The sequence below is a fragment of the Drosophila innubila genome (assembly GCF_004354385.1).
Source record: "Drosophila innubila isolate TH190305 chromosome 2R unlocalized genomic scaffold, UK_Dinn_1.0 1_C_2R, whole genome shotgun sequence".
Taxonomy (NCBI): Eukaryota; Metazoa; Arthropoda; class Insecta; order Diptera; family Drosophilidae; genus Drosophila; species Drosophila innubila.
In genome coordinates this window covers 17,682,709-17,702,751 of record NW_022995374.1, presented here as the reverse complement: position 1 = coordinate 17,702,751, position 20,043 = coordinate 17,682,709, and the positions used below count along the sequence as shown (strand labels likewise).

General features: G+C 41.7%; 6 protein-coding genes across 13 annotated transcripts; 2 read left to right on the top strand and 4 right to left on the bottom strand.

Annotated features, from left to right (window-relative positions):
* Window positions 1-196: 196 nt before the first annotated feature.
* On the top strand, window positions 197-2,555 carry LOC117785962. The gene is made up of 3 exons (XM_034624254.1): window positions 197-570; window positions 638-771; window positions 854-2,555. The coding sequence occupies exons 1-3, from the start codon at window positions 421-423 to the stop codon at window positions 2,424-2,426; spliced, it is 1,857 nt and encodes a 618-aa protein (XP_034480145.1). The 5' UTR covers window positions 197-420; the 3' UTR covers window positions 2,427-2,555.
* Window positions 2,556-2,567: 12 nt separating this feature from the next.
* Window positions 2,568-6,167, bottom strand: LOC117785963 (endophilin-B1). 4 transcript variants are annotated; one of them, XM_034624257.1, is made up of 7 exons: window positions 5,965-6,167; window positions 5,390-5,823; window positions 5,239-5,302; window positions 5,035-5,070; window positions 4,744-4,934; window positions 4,334-4,577; window positions 2,568-3,765 (listed from the first exon to the last, which is right to left on the bottom strand). In XM_034624257.1, the coding sequence occupies exons 1-7, from the start codon at window positions 6,040-6,042 to the stop codon at window positions 3,637-3,639; spliced, it is 1,176 nt and encodes a 391-aa protein (XP_034480148.1). In that variant the 5' UTR covers window positions 6,043-6,167; the 3' UTR covers window positions 2,568-3,636. The 4 variants fall into 4 exon arrangements, with proteins under 4 accessions (XP_034480148.1, XP_034480146.1, XP_034480149.1 ...); XM_034624255.1 differs by lacking the exon at window positions 4,334-4,577 and adding an exon at window positions 3,829-4,075; XM_034624258.1 differs by lacking the exon at window positions 5,035-5,070.
* Window positions 6,168-6,545: 378 nt separating this feature from the next.
* LOC117783561 (mediator of RNA polymerase II transcription subunit 16) lies at window positions 6,546-9,216 on the bottom strand. Its single transcript, XM_034621007.1, has 2 exons — window positions 8,317-9,216; window positions 6,546-8,253 (listed from the first exon to the last, which is right to left on the bottom strand). Exons 1-2 carry the CDS (start codon window positions 9,076-9,078, stop codon window positions 6,607-6,609), a joined length of 2,409 nt encoding a protein of 802 aa, XP_034476898.1. The 5' UTR covers window positions 9,079-9,216; the 3' UTR covers window positions 6,546-6,606.
* A 454-nt stretch (window positions 9,217-9,670) lies between these two features.
* Window positions 9,671-12,865, bottom strand: LOC117783562 (BTB/POZ domain-containing protein 6-A). 5 transcript variants are annotated; one of them, XR_004617373.1, is made up of 3 exons: window positions 11,164-11,355; window positions 9,801-11,100; window positions 9,671-9,761 (listed from the first exon to the last, which is right to left on the bottom strand). XR_004617373.1 is itself a non-coding variant. In XM_034621010.1 (3 exons), the coding sequence occupies exon 3, from the start codon at window positions 11,098-11,100 to the stop codon at window positions 9,889-9,891; it is 1,212 nt and encodes a 403-aa protein (XP_034476901.1). In that variant the 5' UTR covers window positions 11,101-11,102; window positions 12,320-12,527; window positions 12,596-12,865; the 3' UTR covers window positions 9,674-9,888. The 5 variants fall into 5 exon arrangements, 4 of the variants coding, with proteins under 4 accessions (XP_034476901.1, XP_034476900.1, XP_034476902.1 ...); XM_034621010.1 differs by lacking the exon at window positions 11,164-11,355 and adding exons at window positions 12,320-12,527; window positions 12,596-12,865 and having other exon boundaries at window positions 9,674-11,102; XM_034621009.1 differs by lacking the exon at window positions 11,164-11,355 and adding an exon at window positions 12,324-12,865 and having other exon boundaries at window positions 9,674-11,100.
* Window positions 12,866-13,919: 1,054 nt separating this feature from the next.
* LOC117785308 (F-box only protein 42) lies at window positions 13,920-17,021 on the bottom strand. The gene is made up of 3 exons (XM_034623251.1): window positions 16,625-17,021; window positions 15,155-16,569; window positions 13,920-14,615 (listed from the first exon to the last, which is right to left on the bottom strand). The coding sequence occupies exons 1-3, from the start codon at window positions 16,818-16,820 to the stop codon at window positions 14,172-14,174; spliced, it is 2,055 nt and encodes a 684-aa protein (XP_034479142.1). The 5' UTR covers window positions 16,821-17,021; the 3' UTR covers window positions 13,920-14,171.
* A 591-nt stretch (window positions 17,022-17,612) lies between these two features.
* On the top strand, window positions 17,613-19,615 carry LOC117783443 (tektin-2-like). Its single transcript, XM_034620850.1, has 3 exons — window positions 17,613-17,970; window positions 18,279-18,710; window positions 18,761-19,615. The coding sequence occupies exons 1-3, from the start codon at window positions 17,759-17,761 to the stop codon at window positions 19,416-19,418; spliced, it is 1,302 nt and encodes a 433-aa protein (XP_034476741.1). The 5' UTR covers window positions 17,613-17,758; the 3' UTR covers window positions 19,419-19,615.
* The last annotated feature ends 428 nt before the right edge of the window (window positions 19,616-20,043 follow it).

The window sequence follows — 20,043 nt, the reverse complement described above, 5'->3', positions numbered from 1 at the left end:
TCTTATTTAAATCGTCACTAGCGCGAGCTGCCTGCCGTCCGCAGTGATTCCCCCCACTCATATTTAAATATTGAGAAGTTACTGGTGTTATATTCATCGAGTATATTGCCATATCGAAACAATTATATTAGTCTATCGCCCGACCGCCACATTCTTGGCAATTCGATTTAACGATTCGTCTCAAATCAATATCGATAAGCTTAAGCGAGCAACTCGTGTTTTGTTTGGTGCAGCGTCGCCGATTCGCCCAAATTAATTCTCTTTTCTAAGTGCGCAAAAAGTTCTTCAAAACTTACTATATAAATTGCTTAAAGCACAGCTTGGAATCCTCTTGTGTCACGTAATACGTATACGACGTCAATGACCGTTTGATCGAAAAGAGGAGTAGATGTCGATCAAACACCACTTGGAATTAATACAATGAGTATGTTCAGGTCCAACAATAATTTCATGAGCGGGAAAATGTCTGGACTTTCGCCTAAGAAAAACTATTACATTAAGCAGCAATTAGCCTACACCGAAGATCATGTGCTGATTAAGAATCTCTTTTTATCGAGCATTTCACAGGGGGTAAGAAATTAGCCTGAAATCCCCTTAAATTCCCAAAATTTTAGCAATAACATTGCTCACATTTCAGCTGGAGCAGCAGCAGCTACGAGATTATTTCGGGGGATTTGGACGCGTTTTACGCTTGCATCTGTTTTCGAGTGGAAGAAGAATAAAAACAAAAACTGGATATGTTGCCTTTGCGAATCCTCGTCATGCTGCCAAGTAAGACAAGCTAGATGACACTGTGAGAACTCATCATTAAAGAGATCAATTTATTGAATTTTTAACTTGTTTACTTTTACAGGGTATTGCAGCGCAAGGTTCACTATGTAAATGAATTCCGTTTTTGTGTGCAGCCCAGTGATAGCTGGCATCAACCCGATGTCCAGAAAAAGTCTCATAACCGGGGCAATATAAGTCCCAATGAGACCCCGGCGGAAATTATGAAACTAAACGATCATTGCCTGGAGCATATACTCAGTCATTTATCATTGCCCGACCGCATTCACTTTGCACGCACCTGCACTCGTTTCCGTAACATTTATGAGGGAATGTCTCCGACGCTGGACAAATCTATTCAATTTCATGTATTCGAGGAAATGACTGCATGGGATTTGCGTGATTTCTTTCAACTATCCGGACGCCATGTAAAGCAAATTGAAGGGATTATTCCACAGCGTCACTGTAAGCGAGTGTGCAACTTTCTTGGCACGCATTGTATTAATTTGCAGTCATTGAGAATCCTATCCAACAAATTAACATCGGAGAACACATTTCAAATGTTTGCTAATCTGAATAGTCTTAAAAGTCTGGAATTACGTGGATGCAATCTCACCAATCAGAATCTGCAAGCACTCAGACAATTAAACCAGCTCAAGAAACTGGATCTTTCCAATAATGAGAGGTTGACTGGAGCTCATATGAATTGTTTACCGGATTCTATTGAATCGCTAACATTGAACAACTGTAGACTAAAGCCGGAACTGATAAATCGAATGCTTGGCAGGCTAATACTACTTAAGGAATTGCACACGAATTGTATCCACGTATCTGCAGGTATCGAGCAAATTGTCAACGAAAAATGCTGTGAATCTCTGGAGGTTCTCTCCATTACCTGCAGTGATTTCGGGCTTACTGAGTATAAGCACATTGCAAGGTTGCCAAGTCTTAAGAAACTAATATTGAACATCTTTCGTGATGTGAATGCGATTCCTCCAATGCTAATGCAATGGCTGGTGGAGCATAAATCCATGCAGTTGGAACATTTGGAAATACGTACTCCAAACTGCATTAATGCCGAGACCCTTGTGGATATTGGTAAACTAAACGCATTGCGTACTCTGTATTTGCCACAGAACGATGTGATCAACGATCGTGCATTAGAGGCCCTATTCACTTTACATAATTTAGAGGAAATCAATATGAAATATTGTATGAATATGACTGAAAATGGTGTACTCCGACTGATACTTGCCTGCCCCAAACTGCAAGTGTTACATCTCGAGGGTTGCGTCAGAATCACCGACAAGCTTCTTAATGATATTATTTCAAAATTACAAACAAATCATTATCATCGTCCGCTTCCAATTAAAATAAATATGTCAGGCACCCATGACAGTCAATTAACAATACCAAATGGGGATGTGGATGCCAAAAATATAATCAATGTATCATATACGGTTCCATCAGCGTTTGATGCAGACTTTTTTCATATATTCAATCTTGATGATGATGATGATGACTTTGATAGTTATGATTCGGATTTTTCATACGACTCGGAGACCGATTATTATGGAAATTTCTGGAGCGACGAGGAATTCGAGGATGATCGCGGCGATTTTGACGACTTATATGACCTCGGCTTTAATTTTGATTAAGTAATATAATTCAGATTACTACAATTCTGAAATCATTGTGATTTTGTTTTTTGTTTATCATTCTGGAACACAATGTTGTTTTTATGAATTATGAATATATTGATAATAAATACAAATATGAAAATTAAACAAAGTTATCTATTGCTTTTTGTAAACATTTCATTTATTTATATATTAGATACATAGTTTTAAAATCGTCTTTTAACGCATTTCAATGTTGAAAACCTAAAGATCGTTGTTAATTTCGCCTATGCACTGTTATTGTATTGTACGTTTAATAATTTGTTACTTTAATTTCTTTGATTAAGCGCTAAGTCTGGCTTGGCTTCGCGTTGCTTGGTGTTTTAATATAAATATATTTTTTTTCTTGGGTCTTTTCTTAAATTTTACAAGCAATTTTTAATTGACTTGGGAAATTGCACCAAAAATACAAAATAAGAGTTGCAAATCTTTCCAATGGACGTGTGTAGGCGAATATTAAAAAAATGGTTAACTTAAGTAAAGTGTTTCTAATTCGAAATGCAATCTTTTGGATACGAGTAGTTGGACAAATATATGGAATTAACATTTTCGTAAATATAGATTTAAATTTAACTAACTGCAAATAACACAAAATATAATACTTTGTTCAATGTGAGATTGAGAAGCTTAGTAATAATAATAAAAGCCTTATTTCAAATACGTTTAGCAACAATTATAAATTTCGGAATTTATGTTAACATTTTTGCACTATATAAAGATAAGTTTATAAGTAATAAATGTTGATAATATTTATATTAAGGTAATTGAGTTTCAAGGAATTTTAAAAACAATTGCATTGCAGAGATTCTTCTCGATATTCGCATTATTTATATATATATATATAAATAGATATGGCCAGTGATGGGCCTTTAAAAGCTGAGCAAGGAACAAGGATAAGTGAACTAGCTAGAAGGTTGTACATATGTTTTGCTGGAATGCTTGGGATACATGAGGCACACTGATCGAACGACATGGACTAAGCTAATATAATTGGTATGTATATGGTGTATATTGTATATGTATATTCTGATAAATTATTGTACTTTCTTGCATCATTTGCATATGTATTATGTATGAACTATGTAATTGTCCAATTGCCTTCATCTAAACGGTTATGAGTATTCTTTCTATAATAATTTTCGAATATTTTTTTTTAAGTTTGTTAGTTTTCTTCCTCTCTCTGATTATCTTAGAGAGTGACGTCCTGTTCCTCGTCAAGCATTTCTACAAATGCACGGGGCACCAGGCCCTTCATCAGTCCCTGCTTACCGTACATGTAATCCTCGTTGACTGGTGAGCATTCAGTGACAAAGATGACCTGTAAATGGATTAAATGTATTTTATTTCACAATGCTAAATAAATATGTAATTTTCCACATACCTCATTTGCGCTTAGATTCAATTCTGTGTGATCCTTGGCATCATAGGAGCACAGCACTCGGGCACGTTGCATTTGATCCGTGTTGACGTGAATTGGCATGGATTGATTTGGTTTGTGGCCATGACCAGCGCTGCTATTGTTGTTGCCAGCTCCACGGGATCCATTGCCACCTACGCCGCCGCCGGCGGAATTTGACTTGCCGGCATCCTGTAGATCGAGTGGTGCATATGGTGTTGGGCCTCCCAAGCTGATGGAAGACGCAGAGGCAGATTTTAATGACTTGATTGTGTTTGATTTGGAATTGTGAAATTGGAGGTGCTACTATTGAAACCTTTAGAACATAACTACTAACAGGAACACATGACTATATACTACCTACAACAATGATAACAACCAATTCAATATTTATAACTAATTACGTATACTACATGTAAATCAAAGCTCGTTTCAATTTTGATTCAAGGCTTCTTGCACTTTGAGTATTTAGATTTCAAATTGATTAAACTGTTGTTATAGCACTCGTATCGAATTCTATCTCAAAGTCTTCCAACAGACTTTGAGTTAACGCCTTGGCCTGACCAATATCAATGCTGGTATAACCAGCCTCACTATCGTTATCATTATCATAATCGCTATCACTTTCTAGGGCAAGTGCCAGTGGAGTGGAAATGACATCGGAAACTATGCTGGGAGGCCCGACATCGACATCTTCGCTATTGATGCGCAGGCGTGGCTTGGCGGGCTGCATTCTGTAAGACCACAAGACAATACAAACAAACGAATTGGCCACATTTGTAAGACGCAACAGCAGACAGAGTGCAAATACATAATTGAATGGTGCCGCCTTCTCAAATTACAGGGTACAAAGTTTACAGGGAACTAATTACATACAAGCATCATAACTGTTGGACTTACTTGGCCAGCTCGCGTTGCAGTTGATCCATGACATCGCTGCACTGTTTATAGTATCGCACCTGAGTCTGAATGAAGGCGTGCAGATGACGCAGGTGAGAAGCCTGCGAGGTGCTGATGCCATCTAACAGCAGCTTCGTTATCTCCGACTGCCGATCAAACTCGGCCTGGGCCACACGAAGGTCACGCTCCGCCTGCATTAAACAAAAGTTGAGTTATAATTGGAAAATTGGCAAATGGTATTGGTAACATGATAAAGAAAGAGCATTAAAAAGGCGCCGCGTTGGGCGATACCTGTTCCAAGGCAGCTTCTGGCGATATGCCATCTTTCTATAAACCACAAATCAAGACACAAACATCCATAATATGTACATCCGTATGTTGTAGAAAGCAGCAAAAGGAAGTGTAAAAGCAGAGGCAAAAATCCATAATGAGCTTATTTGCTAAATTTATTCGCCATTCGTTTCCATTCCCCCCTCTCAGTTCCCGCCCACTCACCGCCTGCTGGCCGAGCATGCTGCGTGCCTTCTTCACACGATTCTTACACGCATCCAGATCCAAGCTGCAAGCAAACACATCCACATACACATACACATACAAATACATATAGATATAGATATAAATATAGACATGACCAAGTGATTCTCACCGTTTCGTCTCCAGGATGCCGCGTTCCTTGCTAATGGTCTTCATTTCGCCATCGAGGAACTTGCGCAACGGTTGCGTAAAACAAATCCCTGAGGTGGCAATGAAGTCGTGCTCGCACTGTCCGAGCTTCTGCTCCGCCTGACCGACCTTGATTAGGGCCTGGCCATAGGGCATATCCTGGCCAAAGTCTCCGCCAGCTTCGATCATGTCTAGCGCCAGATGCTCCAAGTTGCTGAGACGCTTCGGCTTCGATTTCTCAATCTTCTCGAATATGTAGTCTTCCACGCGATTCTGTGGATTGGGAATCAACACCGATTCGGTGTCTTTCACGATTTTCTCAGTCCATGTTTTGGTCACGTCGGCGCGCTCCGCTAGATTTTGAAAGTGTATATCATATTCGGTGCGCTCGGTGGTGCCAAGTTTCTCCTCTGTTAACTGCAAAAAGGGCAAGGGTAAACACAAAAGTCAATCGACTGCGCAGCCCCAAAACCACCACCCACCCACATCTCCACCCAAAATCCATGCCCCCAACCACAACTGTGGCTTTTGCCCATTGCCTAAGCATTATTCATTTACCTGCACCACTCGTGATATTGTACTGCCCGCCTCCTTGACGAGGTTCTTCACATTGAAGTTGGGCAAATTGATGTTCATTTTTATGCGGATTATTCAAATTTAATACGTTAATCACCTGCAAGCCACTTTTTGTTTGTATTTATATCAAAGTTCTTTTTTTTTAATTTGCAGTTGTCGGAGCGTTGCCCAACCAGTTAAAATTTCCGATCTGGTTCCTTTTTTTTAACTCAATAAAATAAGTACATTTCTGATTTTTTGTACCCTTTTCAAAATATGGCTTTTATTTTAGCTACATTTAAAAAAAATCTTTTTTTTTCTCACCGAGGGCTGACGATTTCTTAACCTTCACTACAATTTTTACATTAATTTTATATAATTTCGAATTTTAAATATTCATCAAAAAATATAAATGTGTGGCAAAGTTTTTGCAATTTGCATTACCTCAAATTTAAATTGCGCTCAAAATAGCTTAAAAAACTACCCATTTTTTGTAGCACCAAATACATAACATAGGTGGCGTATTTTTCGCAAACTGTCAGATTAAAATTTAAACAACAATTCAAAAGGAAATAAAGAAAATATATAATTTATGCTCTTTAATTATTAAAATTCTTACAAGCTATTCAATAAAAACTAAAAATACTAATTAATTTGCTTCCAAAAGCCGCCGCAGTGGCAATGCAGCCACTTATTACACCAGGCCTTAAGCGCCGACGTTTTGGCCACTTTGTTGGCGCTATTGACGAATCCACAGCGGGCACAGCGCCGGATGGTGCTGGGACTGGCGCCAAGCTGAAGATTACTAACGCCATCCTTGACACAGTTTGAGAAGACGACCTGTTCCATTTCAATGTCTTGGAGTCCAGCAGGTTCCACCTGTGATGTGAACGTCAATTGTCCGGACTTGACCGCCGCATATCCCTGAGTGCTTAGCAGCGTTGTTGGATTGTGTTTAGAGAGTTGTGGTATGAGGAGCTGCTTGGACAGCAGACTGCATTCGTCCAGCAGTAGTTCATCCGGCTCGGACGTGTTCTGTGCCAGCCTCGTCAACAGTCGGAATAATATGACCAGCACATCAATGTTGTCCATAGTCTTGGTGTACACAGGCAGACACTGTGGATTCAGCAGTCCCCAAATGCGAATCATTACGAGCAGTTCACGTAAACTGCCAATGGCCACAATGTCGCGACTGATGTCATAGCTGGGTCTCTTGCCGGACAGCTTGCTCTTCATCACCTCATCGGGCAGGCGGTTGAGCATGTTGACGGCCAGATCCGTGACCCATTGGATGAGCTGTTGCAGACTCTGCAGCATCATGGGCTCAACGGTAAAGTCTTTGGGATCCAGATTCAGCATAACCGTATCCACATCCGGCACCGATTCAGCCAGTTTCATGGCCAAGTTATCCGCCGGTCCTTTGTCCTGGCAACCCAGATCCGATGGCCGCAGAAGGCTCTTAAATGTGCTAGAAATGGCGTGCAAAATGATGAGATTGTCGAACTCCTGCTGTTGTGCCCGGCACAGATTGCTCTTCAGCGCCAAAAAGTTGGCATAGTAGAATTGCCGAACATACGACGGTTGCCGTGTAAAGTTGTCCGTCAACTTCTCGACCAACGCCTCAAGATTGCCCAGATTGAGGAGCAGCACGTCGCTGCCATCCACGCCCGTCACAATGCAGTACTCGAGTAGCAGCAGGAGGAGCTGCATGGTGCTCGCACTTGGCTTCAACATGGGCGTTTGCATCGCATGCAACTGGGCGTGGCTATCGAAGATGAGCAGCATTTGGCTCGTGGGCGTCAGATCGGCGCAAATGAATCTGGTCTCTGCATCCCGCTCGAATTGCGTGTGATTCAGTTGCTTCAATGTGCCCGGTTCCAGCACATGCACACTGTGATCCTGCATTATGGCATACAACTGGTCACAGTCCGCCGAGACGAGGCGAGTGCTCGCCAAATGTGCAATTGGTGAGTTCAACTGCAGCTTGGCCACCTGCTCCCAACTCTCGCTGGGCACAAACTCAACCGGTTTGTTGTTGGACGCCGCTCCCGAGGATTGCTGCAGCAGCGCGTGCACATTCTGATGGCGTCGGGTGAGAGTCCATTGCTCCAAGAGACTTCCGCCATCGTTAGAGCCAAAGACTACGTAGATGACATCCTCGTTGGCCACCCGCGTCCACAGCAGCTGTGTGATGCGTCTGCTCTCTTGCGAAGCGGGCGTGGCATTCAGGAAGATGCTGGCCAATGATTCCGACTTGATGGCAATGCGTTCACTCTCCAGCTGCAGTGAGACCTGGAAAAACCAATCATAATATTAGCTAAATTCAAATAATTAAATTAGATTGGATAGGCCTACTTTAAAGCAATAAACCAGCTGTTGCTGCTGCTGCTGCTGCCAGCCAATGCTGTAGGCCACATTGAGGGCGCCACTGGGACTGGCCACAATGCTGCAGTGCTCGATGTAGCTGCGCGAGATTCCAATGCTGTGTGTGGCGGGCGTCAATTCCATTTGTTCGCCGCTCTGGCTGTCCAACGGCTCCTGCCCGGCACTGTTACTGTTCGGCGGTAATCTCTGCAGCTGGGGCAGCATAAAGGCAGCCAAGAGTCCAGAGGAGGTCAGCAGTATGCAACCCTCGGCAGCGACGCCGCCAAAGCCGGTCAACGTGGGTCGCTGCTCCAAACGCTCAAACTTTTCGGCATAATATGTGTGATCCTTTTTCTGGGTGTTGAAGACAACGCCTTTGCCGTTGTGAAAGAATTTCGCCTGGATGATGTCCTCGCTGGGAATGGTGGCATGGTACTGCAGTTGCCAGACGTTCAGCGCATGCTCCTTGGGCTGCCAGATCTCCACACGACCGCCAATGTAGCCAAGGAGCAGCTGCTCCCCATTGGCACTCCACTCCAGCACATTGATCAGCGACTTGGAGGTGCACACCTTGTAATATTGCCAGGGAGTCACAATGTCGCACACATAGACGTGACTGGAAAGACTCTGGAGTGCGCTGAATGCAATTATGTTGCGGGCGGAGACGGCGCACAGCACGATCTTGTGGGGGAATACACTGTCCTTGCCATTTCCAAATTCCCGCCGACTTTCCACCTTATACAAAATGGTCATTTTGTTGTTGTTATTTCTCTCTTTCAGCGGCAACGATTTTGAGTTTGTACCAAATCGTTCAGCCTAAGTTTGATTGAACTATTCACTAAAGCACAATATTATACATCGAAAAATGCAAAACACAAATGGAAACTAATTCTAAAAGCCTTTTCATCACATGAAATAGATTTTTTTAGCAAAAATAGACACCAACACACATACACGCAAACGAACGAAAGTCGGCGACAGTTTTGAAGTGAGTGGCAGCATTTTTTTTTCGCAGAAAACGGTGTGGCAGCCTTAGTTTGCGGAAAAAGCTCCGTTCCCCATATTTGAATCAATATGCAAAATTAATTTATTTTTGTAATTTCTATAATTTTAAAGCTAGAAACTTCGAATAATTTTGGAGAATTTTTGTCAGTATTCTGACGAATTTTCGGACTAAAATAATTAATGATATATCTTTCAATTTTAGGTACCGTATTATGTTTCGCAAAACAGACAAAAGGTGGCGCCTCAGTTTATACCCAGTAAACCAAAATGTTAGTAAAAATTAAAGAGCAAAAATTAACAAATTATTCTGCTGCTTTCAAATGAAAACAAAAAGTATAAATTGAAGCAGAAAATACTTAGCTGCAAATTCCGTTTATTTATCAGCTTGCACGTGAGTAAACTTATCAGCTGACGAGATACAAACCGGAATTGTGTGTATATTATTAATGAATTCTTTTTCCATCGGAATTCACAGTTTATTGAACTCTGAGGCTCGTACAATAACTTAAGGCAATAAATACAGAGTGAGTACGAATTAAATTACCTAAAGAGAGATGCCTAAACTAAGTTCACATAGCGCAATCCCTTGACGGGGCTCCCACTGAAGCTGTCGCCGTCCATGAAGCGGATGCCATCGACCAGACAGGATTGCAGGCTGCATGGGTACTCTGCGCCAAAGGCGCTGCTCTCCCAGCTCAGCTGCAGCACGTACTGCACCTCGGGGGTGAGGACACAGGCCTTTTCTCGGCTCCAGCTCAGATGCAGATCGCAATTGTACTTTGTTGTCTGACTTTGGACGTGATGCGTCCACACGGGCTCCCCGCCATCCGCATATAGATCAATGCGCAATGATTCGCGATACTCCTGCGGAACGCGTCCAATGTGGCAAGTGAGGTTAGGAGCTAGACGACTGTTGAGCACTAGCCCCAGAACGGAGATGAAACGGGAGCACTTCAATCCCAGTCGCCACACATGTGACTCCGCGTCGACGGTGAAAGGACGGCAGGCCTTGTAGTAGCAGCGTTCCACGAGCGTAGCAGGCGGAGGAGCGGGATTATGGACTATATCTGTTGATGGAGCCACCTGCCAGGTGGAGGCGTCTCCCAGACCAGCATCATCGCACTCCTGCTGCGTCCACTCGTACACATACCAGAGGAGCAGCTTGTGTGGTTCTTTACAGGCGGCAATAATGGACTTGACACATTCCTTGGATACGTGAACGTAGTGATCCTTCAGATAGCTCATGTACTGATCATTGTTGACACAACAGCGCATGAAGAATGACATGCAGACATCCAGCAAACTGTCCAGGCCCATGCACACGCTTAGCTCCAGGGCGGGCAGGACATTGGAGAAGCGCAGCTTGCGCGTTATGGCCAGCAGGGAATCGGCAATGAGTTGATCCAGCAGATACTTCTCGGCGGCATAGTACAGCTCTATGGATGCCTCCAGCTGCAGGCACTCGTAGTCCACACTTCCCGTATAAATGTATTCGAGGAGCACCTTAAAGATCGCCGCACTAATGTCATGTATCTCAATCTCCGGCTCCAGCTCCTGAAGTGGCCCATAGAACATTGCCTCGAAGACGGGACTGGCTGCACTTAATATTAACTTGTGTCCCTTCAGCTGTTGCTCGCACACATGGAACACACAGTCCGTGTGCTTCTCTGCATGCAAAAGATCCGCATAACGCCGGCCCAGCAATGTGCCCACATTGGCCTGCTCCTTGCGATGGGCAACGGCCAATTCCACAGCTGCGGCGTTGCTCATCTGAAAGCGTTTAAAGGCAGAAAGTCAATAAATTGCGTATTGGAGAAACTAAAAAGCTAAGACCTTAGAATGGGAAACCAGTTTTAATCGCCGATTCAGCATCAATCATTTAGTGAATTTTTAGAAATTCGCTTTGGGCTCGTTCTGCCTTTCCCTCATTTTGCATAGTAAATGAAGGGAAACCGAAACTTCTATACTCTGAGAAACGAATTATCATAAAGATAGTATTTCTATTCTGCATATAGCTATAAAATTAACTCAATTGGTTCTCTCTAGAAATGTAGAGCTCTTCTCATGTAGAATATACATTTTTAACTAGTCAATAAAGTGATTTGACCAAATCAAGAGTTCACATATTTCCTTTTTAATTTTTAGATACATAAAGTTCGGTACAAATTATTCTTCTTTATTTTAAATTGTTCTAAAAACCATAGACAAGAATATTAAAACAAGAAATAAAATAAAAATTTATTAAATCATATATATATATATTTTGCAAGAGATTTTATGTAAATTTATGATTTTATCAAACACTTTCTACGTATATTTTTCTTAAAGTTAGGCAAATTTTAATATGCTTAGTTAAATATTATCTGAGAGTTGATTTCAAATTTAACATTCATGTCTATGCATAATAATATATATTTTTCAAGAGCGAAAGCCTAGAAAATATGTACATAGTATGTTTATAAGTTATTTCATAATTTTTTTTAGATCTTGTGTTATTTTTACACAGATCTAATCTGTGATTTTAGATAAGAAATCCTACTCAAGAATATGTACTATATAAAACACCTATAAAGTGACGTAAGTGGTGGGCAAACTGAATTGAAATCGTGTTGACAATTCTATTCTAGACACACGCTAATGCTTTGTTTATCAAAACACAACAGAAATACTACGAATCTGAGAGTTCGGTCATTCTAATGCCGGCACGACATGCCGCCCCTAAATCGCCTCTGGTTCGTAACGAGGTGTGCGGTGTGTGTGTATGAGAGTGTGTATTAGACTGTGTGTGGTTCTCATTATTTATATTTCTCGCATGGTTAATATATAACCGGTTTATAGTGTTTACTTGGATGTGTGGATGGATGACATTGCAGGGAAGCTATGGGAACATGGATATAATTGACATTTTTAATTATTTTATTTCCAAAAATAAGTCAAAAGGGCGAATAACTCAGCTTTTTTGTTTTATTGAAATCCAATAACTCAATATTTACCTTTATTTACTTATTGTTATTGTTTTGATATTTCGCAGAATCGCTTAAAGCTTATAATCGATTTTTTTTTTAAAGCTGCTGCGCAAATTGTTTTCTTGAAAATTCATTTGCAATCACGAATTGTAATTTGCAAGCCTTTAAATTTACATAAGCACCAGTAAGGGCATTAGAATTGTTTTTTTTTTTTCCTAAATATTGTGCGACCTTTGAAATAAACATGTAAATTTTCTTGTTGATTCTTTTAAATGGAAGGCAAAGCAAAGAAAGCACACCTTTTATCTTTATCTGCGCATAATATTTGGCACCGTGACAAGTTCTTGAGTATTTATAATTTAATTTATAGGTTTTGCACTTTTGCTTTTATTTAAAATTGCCGTTGAAATGTGAATTTCGTGTGAATTCGAAAAGAATTCAATAAACAATGCACGTTTCTGTAAAGGAGCTGAACTTGACCGATATTGTCAGCTGTTTTCTGTGGAGACGACGATCACAGATCGGAGCTCAGACGTACGAACGAACCGTTGAGCGCAACGCGCCACCTTCAACTGATCGTGATCACGTTGAAAAACGCAACTTGATCGTTTTCCTCTCTCTCTCTCTCTCTTAGACGTTCCAGAGTGAACGCCTCTCTACATTTTGATTCTGGTCTTCGCTCTCACTTAAGCTCTTGAGTTTGTTTTGATTAAAATTGATAAAGTTTCTCACTCTGTTGAAGCGAGTTTTAAGGGATTTTATAAAATCTCAATTTTATACTTCTGTATAACCCTAAGAGTTAGCTCCATTTCATGAGTATTTTGTTAAGCGGCTTCATATATTCTACTCTGCCTTCAATGATCGGCTTTGCCGAGGCGCAGCCTTGAACCCTTTAATAGCCTCTACCTCAGCCATGGTTATTTCTGTAACTCATCTAAATACACTGTAAATAGTTCAAGCACATTTTAAATATGTCCGACTGTGTTCGTTCTTAGTTTTTCCTTAATCCTAGCAACAAATGTTATACCAGTCTACGATTAGACTAAATTCAAACTATATTGAAAAACGAATCTAAATGTTATAAATTTCTTTAATATTATAACGAATTTTTTGCTTATTTTTAAATTAAACTGACAAGGTGTAATATAATTTTAATTTAGTTTTGTATGCTTCTTATTCAAATTATTATTTAATTTTTTGTGTCGATTGCCTGCAGTTGACAAGAACTACATATATATATTTAAATAAGTTGTAAGGGTACTTGTAAATATTTTAAGCTGATTTTATTTATTCAAATGACTATCATAAACATAATATAGTAAGTTGTAAAGGGCAACGCAACTTCGACTTTTCAAGAGGTCTCTTCTGCCTTTTGAGTTAACTGCTGAAGGCAGCTGCTTTGGCATGACTTTGACATTGGCATGTGGCTTTATAAACTGGTCTACAACCATTGGAGGCTGGTCCCTTCTCAATTTTTACACGTGTGTGCGCCTTTTTTTTTACTACCCGTTGTTTTCCCCGACTGAATTCTTTGAAGCACCTGCCGCACTTTTTACAAACAGTGTTCAATGATGTGATGGATTTTTTAAAAATAAGTGGAACTGAAACAAGAAGGTAATACCGTGCTTTTGAATCATTCCATGTTGAACTCGTTTAATCATGCTCACAAGTTGTAATTATTATTTTACACGTTAACTCAAATTTAATATCTAAACGCAGCAACTAATTTGAAAGGGTATTAGGAGTTGTATGTACTTAGTAGGGTCAAAAACTAGGCAATAACTTAGGCTTACAAAGATATTTATATAGTAGCTAGAATATGTGTAGTGTATAGTATAAATGGAGTATGGCTGGCCAGCCGGCTCGCATCTGCGGTTAGATAATATCACGTGGCACACTCAGGAAGTGTATAGAGTTGGACACATGGTGCGTAATGTCCGTCAGCGTCTCCTTATGAACGCCTCCGAATAGAATCAGCTCCCCGTTGCCAGCTATCAGACTGGACAGTATAAGGCGATCAGGTGCACCGCTTAGCACTCCAAAATTCTTGTATTCCACCCAGTCCAGAGTCGGTTCGCTATTTCCATCCAACTGCAGCAAGCTAGAAATATCGCATACAAACAACGACTGCACATTGCAACGGACACGCTTGGGAGAGGGAGCACGCAACGCTTGTGGCTCCACGTGGGCGGGTGCACTGCGTCGAGAGTTGCGTATGGCGTTCATCTTCTCCTCCATGCGGCGTATGCGCTCGCTGTGATCCCGTGACGCACTGCGCGAACGTCCCGGCACATTGAATGCCACCATGCGGAATGGATCCTAAAGTTGAATGCGAATTATTATTAATTATTATTAAAAGAGCGATTAATAACGTATTTTGAATCAAAGACTGACGACATTAGGAAGGAATATTAATATAGTTAATAAATAATAGACCGTTTTTATTAAAAATTACATTATTGCAGAGCTGGAAGAGGGAATTGAAGTCGGTGAACCAAATTTAGGAGCTCTTATTCTTATAGAGCCAGGCGGAGGCAGAAAGGGGCGTGACAAATGTTTAAAGCAAACTTGAGTTACTTGGGGCTTATATGAGAAGACTGTATACTAAATTTGGTTGCTCTAGCTCTTAAAGTCTCTGAGATCTAGGTGTCCATAGAGACGGAAATGCTCATCAAGAATTTATACATTCTTTTTGAATGATTTTTTAGTTTTGAATTGTTTTAAAATATTTTAAAAAAATATATAAAGCCTAATAAACTGCTTAAGGATCATTTTGTTACGTCTTTCAGTTAAAGATGCTCTCTTCTCCCTGTTATTTGTATTGCAATGAATACAATATACTCTTTCTTCAATCTCACCTCGTAATGCTCGTCAAACCGCTTGGGCAGCAACGGTTCGTTATCCCGACACCGCAGCGCCAAGTTGCGCTGCAATCGCTGTGCGGCATCCGCATCGCCGTCCGCTGCCGGCGCAGGTGGTGCTGGCGGTGGTGCCACAGCAGCGGCGACTGCCGGCGGTGAATGCAAATCACTGAGTCGTCCAGAACGTGGCTGATAGTTGTTGTTGTTGTTATTGTTGACATTGTTGTTGTGCATAAACTGTTGGGCCTGCTGCATGTGCTGGTTGAGTATCGCCCGCCTATTGGCCAAATACTGTTCCTGGGGCGCCAAAGCTGCTCCGGCTCCTCCCAAGCGCATATTGTTGGCACGCCGTTGGTCAGGAAGCACAGCTCCCGGCCTGCGCTCTGGAAGCGCCAAGCGCTGGCCCGGCTGCAGCTGCTGCTGTTGTTGGTAGAGCGGTGGCGGTGGCGGCGGTGCCTGGCCAAGGCCAGCAAAGCGTAAGGCGGAGCCGCCAACGGCCGGAACGCGGCTCTGCTTCATGATCTGAAAGTCCAGCGGTATTTTGGGCGAGGGACCCACCACAACCAAGTAATTGTTTACTCTGCAGCCAGGATTGCACCACATGTGGACGGCACCAAAGTTCTTGTTACGCACATTTAGTTGCTTCCAGGACCAGGCATCCCGGGTCATATCCAGCAGCCAGGCATCCGTATAGACACGATTGGCGCCACCACAGCCACCGACAACGAGCAGATGATGCTTGTCCAGCTCCACTTGAATTTGGCCATAACGTGGCGCAGGTCGCGTGTTTCCCACAAACAGTGGCTGCCACCAGCGCTGCTCCTCCAGATCGAGCACCCAGGTATCATTGGAGTTCACATTGACATCATCTTTTATCTGATAGCCACCAAAGACAATCATCCGATTGCCATGTACTGTGGCCGAGTGTCCAGCCATGGGCGGTGGGCATGGCATCGAACTGCGAGCCAGCCAACGATCTTTGCCCAGATCATAGTAGTGCAGCTCATCGAAAAGACACCATGGCTGATAGGGTGGATGCAGTGAAGGATACCGCCAGCCACCAAACAGCACTAATCTATCCCGCCAGGCCACCATCGAGGCGCTGCCCTTGGGCGAGGGATATGTGCCGGTGGCCAGTGGGCGTGTCCAACGCATGTGCGTCATATCAAAGCGCCACAGATCATTGAATGTCGTATCCGACGAGGAGCCGCCGCCAAAAACATACATGGAGTTCCCCTGCCGCACTGCCGAGTGGGCAAAACGACCCGCAATAATGGGTATTGGCATGCCTGTTGACCTGCTTGGACTATTGGCCTCCACGGCAACGGCAGTTTGCTGGGAGAACACCTCCCAACGCAGTCGGAAATCGGCCAGACCCTTCTCCAGGTTCAATTGCGAGCGTCTAACAAGATCTGCATAAATGAATGCGTTAAGATGAGGTCGCTCTCAATATACGGTTGTACTTACTCTTCACAATTAACTGCCAGCGCTTGCAGACGAGGCTACAGTGCTCCAGATCCCCGTATGGCGGCAGATACGTGAATATGAACTCGAGTATCTCGTCGGGCAGCACATTGAGGCTTATGGAGGCACTGGGGCATTTGGCTGGACATGTTGTCGCATTGCCACAGCTGTCGCTCACACTGCGATTGCACGTGGCCATTATGTGGCGTCCTGTCCTTGTCCTTGCTTCCTTTGTAGTTGTCCTTCACCTTTTTAGCTGCAGCTGAGAGCCCAAAGTGGCCAAACTCCAAACCGCACAATTAATTCAAGGAGACGCTGGATTTTCCTTAAAACCAAGGCGTGGCTTACACACACTCTGCAGCTGCAGATTATCCTTTTTAAGACGATTTCCAGACAATAAATAAATACAATACAAAACAGCAGTGTTTGCTGACTTAGAGTTCAATTGAACTAATCACTAAATTGAGCGAGCGAACTAAATCCCTGATTGTAGATCATTTAGTTCAGTTCGTTTCTTGATCTGAGTTCCTGAACGTCTGGCAGCCTTAACAAATTATAGTTAATTTGAACGTCTGGCAGCCTTAAAAACTGATTTGAATCATATTTTGTTCCAGCGTCTCTTTACAAAAATTATCATTTGATTATTCTTCTAAATTTTGAAAATAATTGCAGAATTTTTGTTAGAATTTTGTCGAGTTTTGAATTAAAAATTTGAATCAATTAATTAATTTATTGCAAAATTATTGCTTAACTAACTAAAAACAAGTTCACAGTTGAATTTCGCGCCAACCTTTTTCCGGTTGGAGCCGGCGTTGATCAATCAATTGTACTAATCTGCTGATTGTAGGTCACTTAGAGCGTCACAGTCAGTGTCACACAGACGCACTGTGACGGTCTGTGGCGCAGGGAAAGCCCAGCGTAACAGTTAATTTTAAATGGTCGTTGCGGAATTTTCATTTTGAAAAGCAGATTTGTTTTATTTATATATTTTATAAGATCTAGTAGTTTATCACATTGACAATCGTAGCTCATTTAAATATTCTCAGTTTAAGCACTCAACAGTTTAATACAAACTTTTTTAAACAATACTATACTACCACACATAAACAGATAAACATACAAGTTAAAAGGAAAAAAATGAGTTTTCATTTGGCTGTGTCCATGGAGAAGCCGGTGCAGCACCTGGCGTTAAGTGATTGGATGGCCCGAGTGGATCGCCTTCGGAATGTGGCGAATGCTCGTCGAGCTGACGCCTTTTCCACACGGAATTCTTCCCGAATGCTACGCAATGAGACGCTCATCGAGGGCAACTGGGCGAACTACGAATCGAAAGAGGCGCTGAATGTTCGGTAAGTTGCAGGAGATCTTTAAAAATAGCATAACATAATCATTTAAAGGTATATTATAAAAATGATGAGTTTATGATAATTTTAAATTAGTTTTATAAAAATCTAACTATAGTCAATAGATTTGAGCGATTATTTATCACTTGTAATTTTAAAATCATGGAGCAAATGCAAAGATTTCTTTAAATATATCATTATATTCATTTTCTTGTATTCGTATTCCTTGTCATTGATTTTTTCATTTAAAAAAATGCTCATTTTTACGATCCCTGTTTAGAATATACCGATTTTAAGCTTTCGTCTGTTTCCAGCATTGCTGAACTGGATCATTGGCGGGATCTTATTGCTAAAACATTTGGACGCCTTGAGCTCGAAATTGAGGCATTGCGGGAGGAGAAGAAAGCCGCTGAGAGTGAGCTGGACTCGCAGATTCGTCCCTTAGCGGTGATTAGCAAGGTGATGTCGATACGGGACGGTCGTCTTATACCGGAGACTACACACGATGCTCCCGATACAGAGATCAAAAATGAATTATACATATTGGAGAACAATCAACGATTGCTCGTGGATCGCTGCCAAAAGGCATGGGAGAAGTTGCTTCGCCTTGAGCAGGTGCGTTTTAAGATCACCAGAGAGCTGGCCAACAAACAGGATACTGAGGATATGGACAGTGCATTAGTGGCTCTTGATCGCAATTCAGCTAAAATATCCTACAAAACGGATCCGCTGCGTAATCCCAGAGAGTAAGACCACCTAGTAATGTATTTCAAAAATAATGTTATGAGTTTTTCAGATGTTCTTCATATGAGCACTGGCTGGAGCATGCGAAGAACATGAAACAGCTGGCCGAGAACGAATTGGCAGACACGGCTGCCTTAAGGGATGCGCTGTTCGTATGCCGCCAAAAATCCCGTGATTTATTGGAAGCCCAGCGGGAACGCACTGAATACAGCTTACGTAAGCGCATTTTTCTGACTCAACAAGCTCACAACGAGTTGGAGTGGCAGCAGCTCAAGATGAAGGAAGAAATAAAGGATCTTGCATGTGAGATTCAGTCGCTGGAAGATGCTCTACTTAGCAAGGCAAAGATTCTGCAATTGGCCGAAACGCGACTGGAAACTCGTGCCATGCGTTGCGTCACAGAGTTGTGTCTGGATGATCCACACAATTTGCTCTGCAAGGAGGTGGAGAAGATAGAAGAAATAAAGAAATGTCTCAAAAACCAAATAGACGATGCCAAGGCAAACTTTAATCTACTTTCGGATCATGCTAAAAAGATTGATGAAGATTTGGAGCACAAGAAGCACTCGCTGATGATTGACACTGAAGCTCTTCAGTTGCATGAAACTCTCAACGAGGAGGAATTCGCAATTCTGAAGGATCACAATCCCTGTGAACTGACCGATCGTAATATCGAGCTCACGCGCGTTGAAGTCGATCCTCGCAAATGAACGCAAAATGTCATCCATATTATGCGACTCAATTATTCAAAATTTTGAGAATTTCACATATAAATCGCCTTTCCACTCTTTTACTTTCACACCATATGTTTAAAGCTAAAGAATTATGCTGTAAATGTCCTCAATGTCGAATTTTAATGATTTACTTCAAACACCAAATAAATCACGATTGACATATGGAGCTATAAGATTTAGTTGGATTTAATTTGTAAACGGTGATATCCTTTCTGATATTCTTTTTATTGATGGAGAATCCTGGAACAGGTCAATTTTATACATTCTTTTTACAAAATTCAATTGAAGCCTACAACTAGAGGAAAATTATTTTCCAACATATTTAATTAAATTTGAATTAAAATGGATTTTGTTTAAAAATCTGTTCAGTATTGCCAACGCTATGTAAGTTTGATGTTTTCCAGACTTCTGACCTTGCAACTTTGTTTGAAATTGGTCTAGCAACTTTGCAATAATTTTTTACAAGAAAAGGAAAGGCCTCAGAATCAAGTTTCAAGTATTGTCTTATGTAGGATGAATTATGAATTTTTGGATATTCAATGGTTTCTAAACTCCGTTTTGACTGATCTAGTAGACATCGCATCAACAAACTTTGAGCCTT

Coding starts and splice junctions, on each gene's coding strand:
- LOC117785962 (XM_034624254.1), top strand. CDS start 421: ATGAGTATGTTCAGGTCCAACAATAATTTCATGAGCGGGAAAATGTCT. Junction 571..637: donor TATCGAGCATTTCACAGGGG/GTAAGAAATTAG, acceptor CTCACATTTCAG/CTGGAGCAGCAGCAGCTACG. Junction 772..853: donor AATCCTCGTCATGCTGCCAA/GTAAGACAAGCT, acceptor TTACTTTTACAG/GGTATTGCAGCGCAAGGTTC.
- LOC117785963 (XM_034624255.1), bottom strand. CDS start 6,042: ATGAACATCAATTTGCCCAACTTCAATGTGAAGAACCTCGTCAAGGAG. Junction 4,076..4,743: donor CTGCAACGCGAGCTGGCCAA/GTAAGTCCAACA, acceptor GTCTTCCATCAG/CTTGGGAGGCCCAACACCAT. Junction 3,766..3,828: donor TGAATCTAAGCGCAAATGAG/GTATGTGGAAAA, acceptor ATCCATTTACAG/GTCATCTTTGTCACTGAATG.
- LOC117783443 (XM_034620850.1), top strand. CDS start 17,759: ATGAGTTTTCATTTGGCTGTGTCCATGGAGAAGCCGGTGCAGCACCTG. Junction 17,971..18,278: donor AAAGAGGCGCTGAATGTTCG/GTAAGTTGCAGG, acceptor GTCTGTTTCCAG/CATTGCTGAACTGGATCATT. Junction 18,711..18,760: donor CCGCTGCGTAATCCCAGAGA/GTAAGACCACCT, acceptor TGAGTTTTTCAG/ATGTTCTTCATATGAGCACT.
- LOC117783562 (XM_034621008.1), bottom strand. CDS start 11,202: ATGCTGAATCGGCGATTAAAACTGGTTTCCCATTCTAAG. Junction 11,101..11,163: donor AACTGGTTTCCCATTCTAAG/GTCTTAGCTTTT, acceptor AAACGCTTTCAG/ATGAGCAACGCCGCAGCTGT.
- LOC117783561 (XM_034621007.1), bottom strand. CDS start 9,078: ATGACCATTTTGTATAAGGTGGAAAGTCGGCGGGAATTTGGAAATGGC. Junction 8,254..8,316: donor AGCTGGTTTATTGCTTTAAA/GTAGGCCTATCC, acceptor TGGTTTTTCCAG/GTCTCACTGCAGCTGGAGAG.
- LOC117785308 (XM_034623251.1), bottom strand. CDS start 16,820: ATGGCCACGTGCAATCGCAGTGTGAGCGACAGCTGTGGCAATGCGACA. Junction 16,570..16,624: donor CTGGCAGTTAATTGTGAAGA/GTAAGTACAACC, acceptor TCATTTATGCAG/ATCTTGTTAGACGCTCGCAA. Junction 14,616..15,154: donor GGTTTGACGAGCATTACGAG/GTGAGATTGAAG, acceptor ATTCAACTTTAG/GATCCATTCCGCATGGTGGC.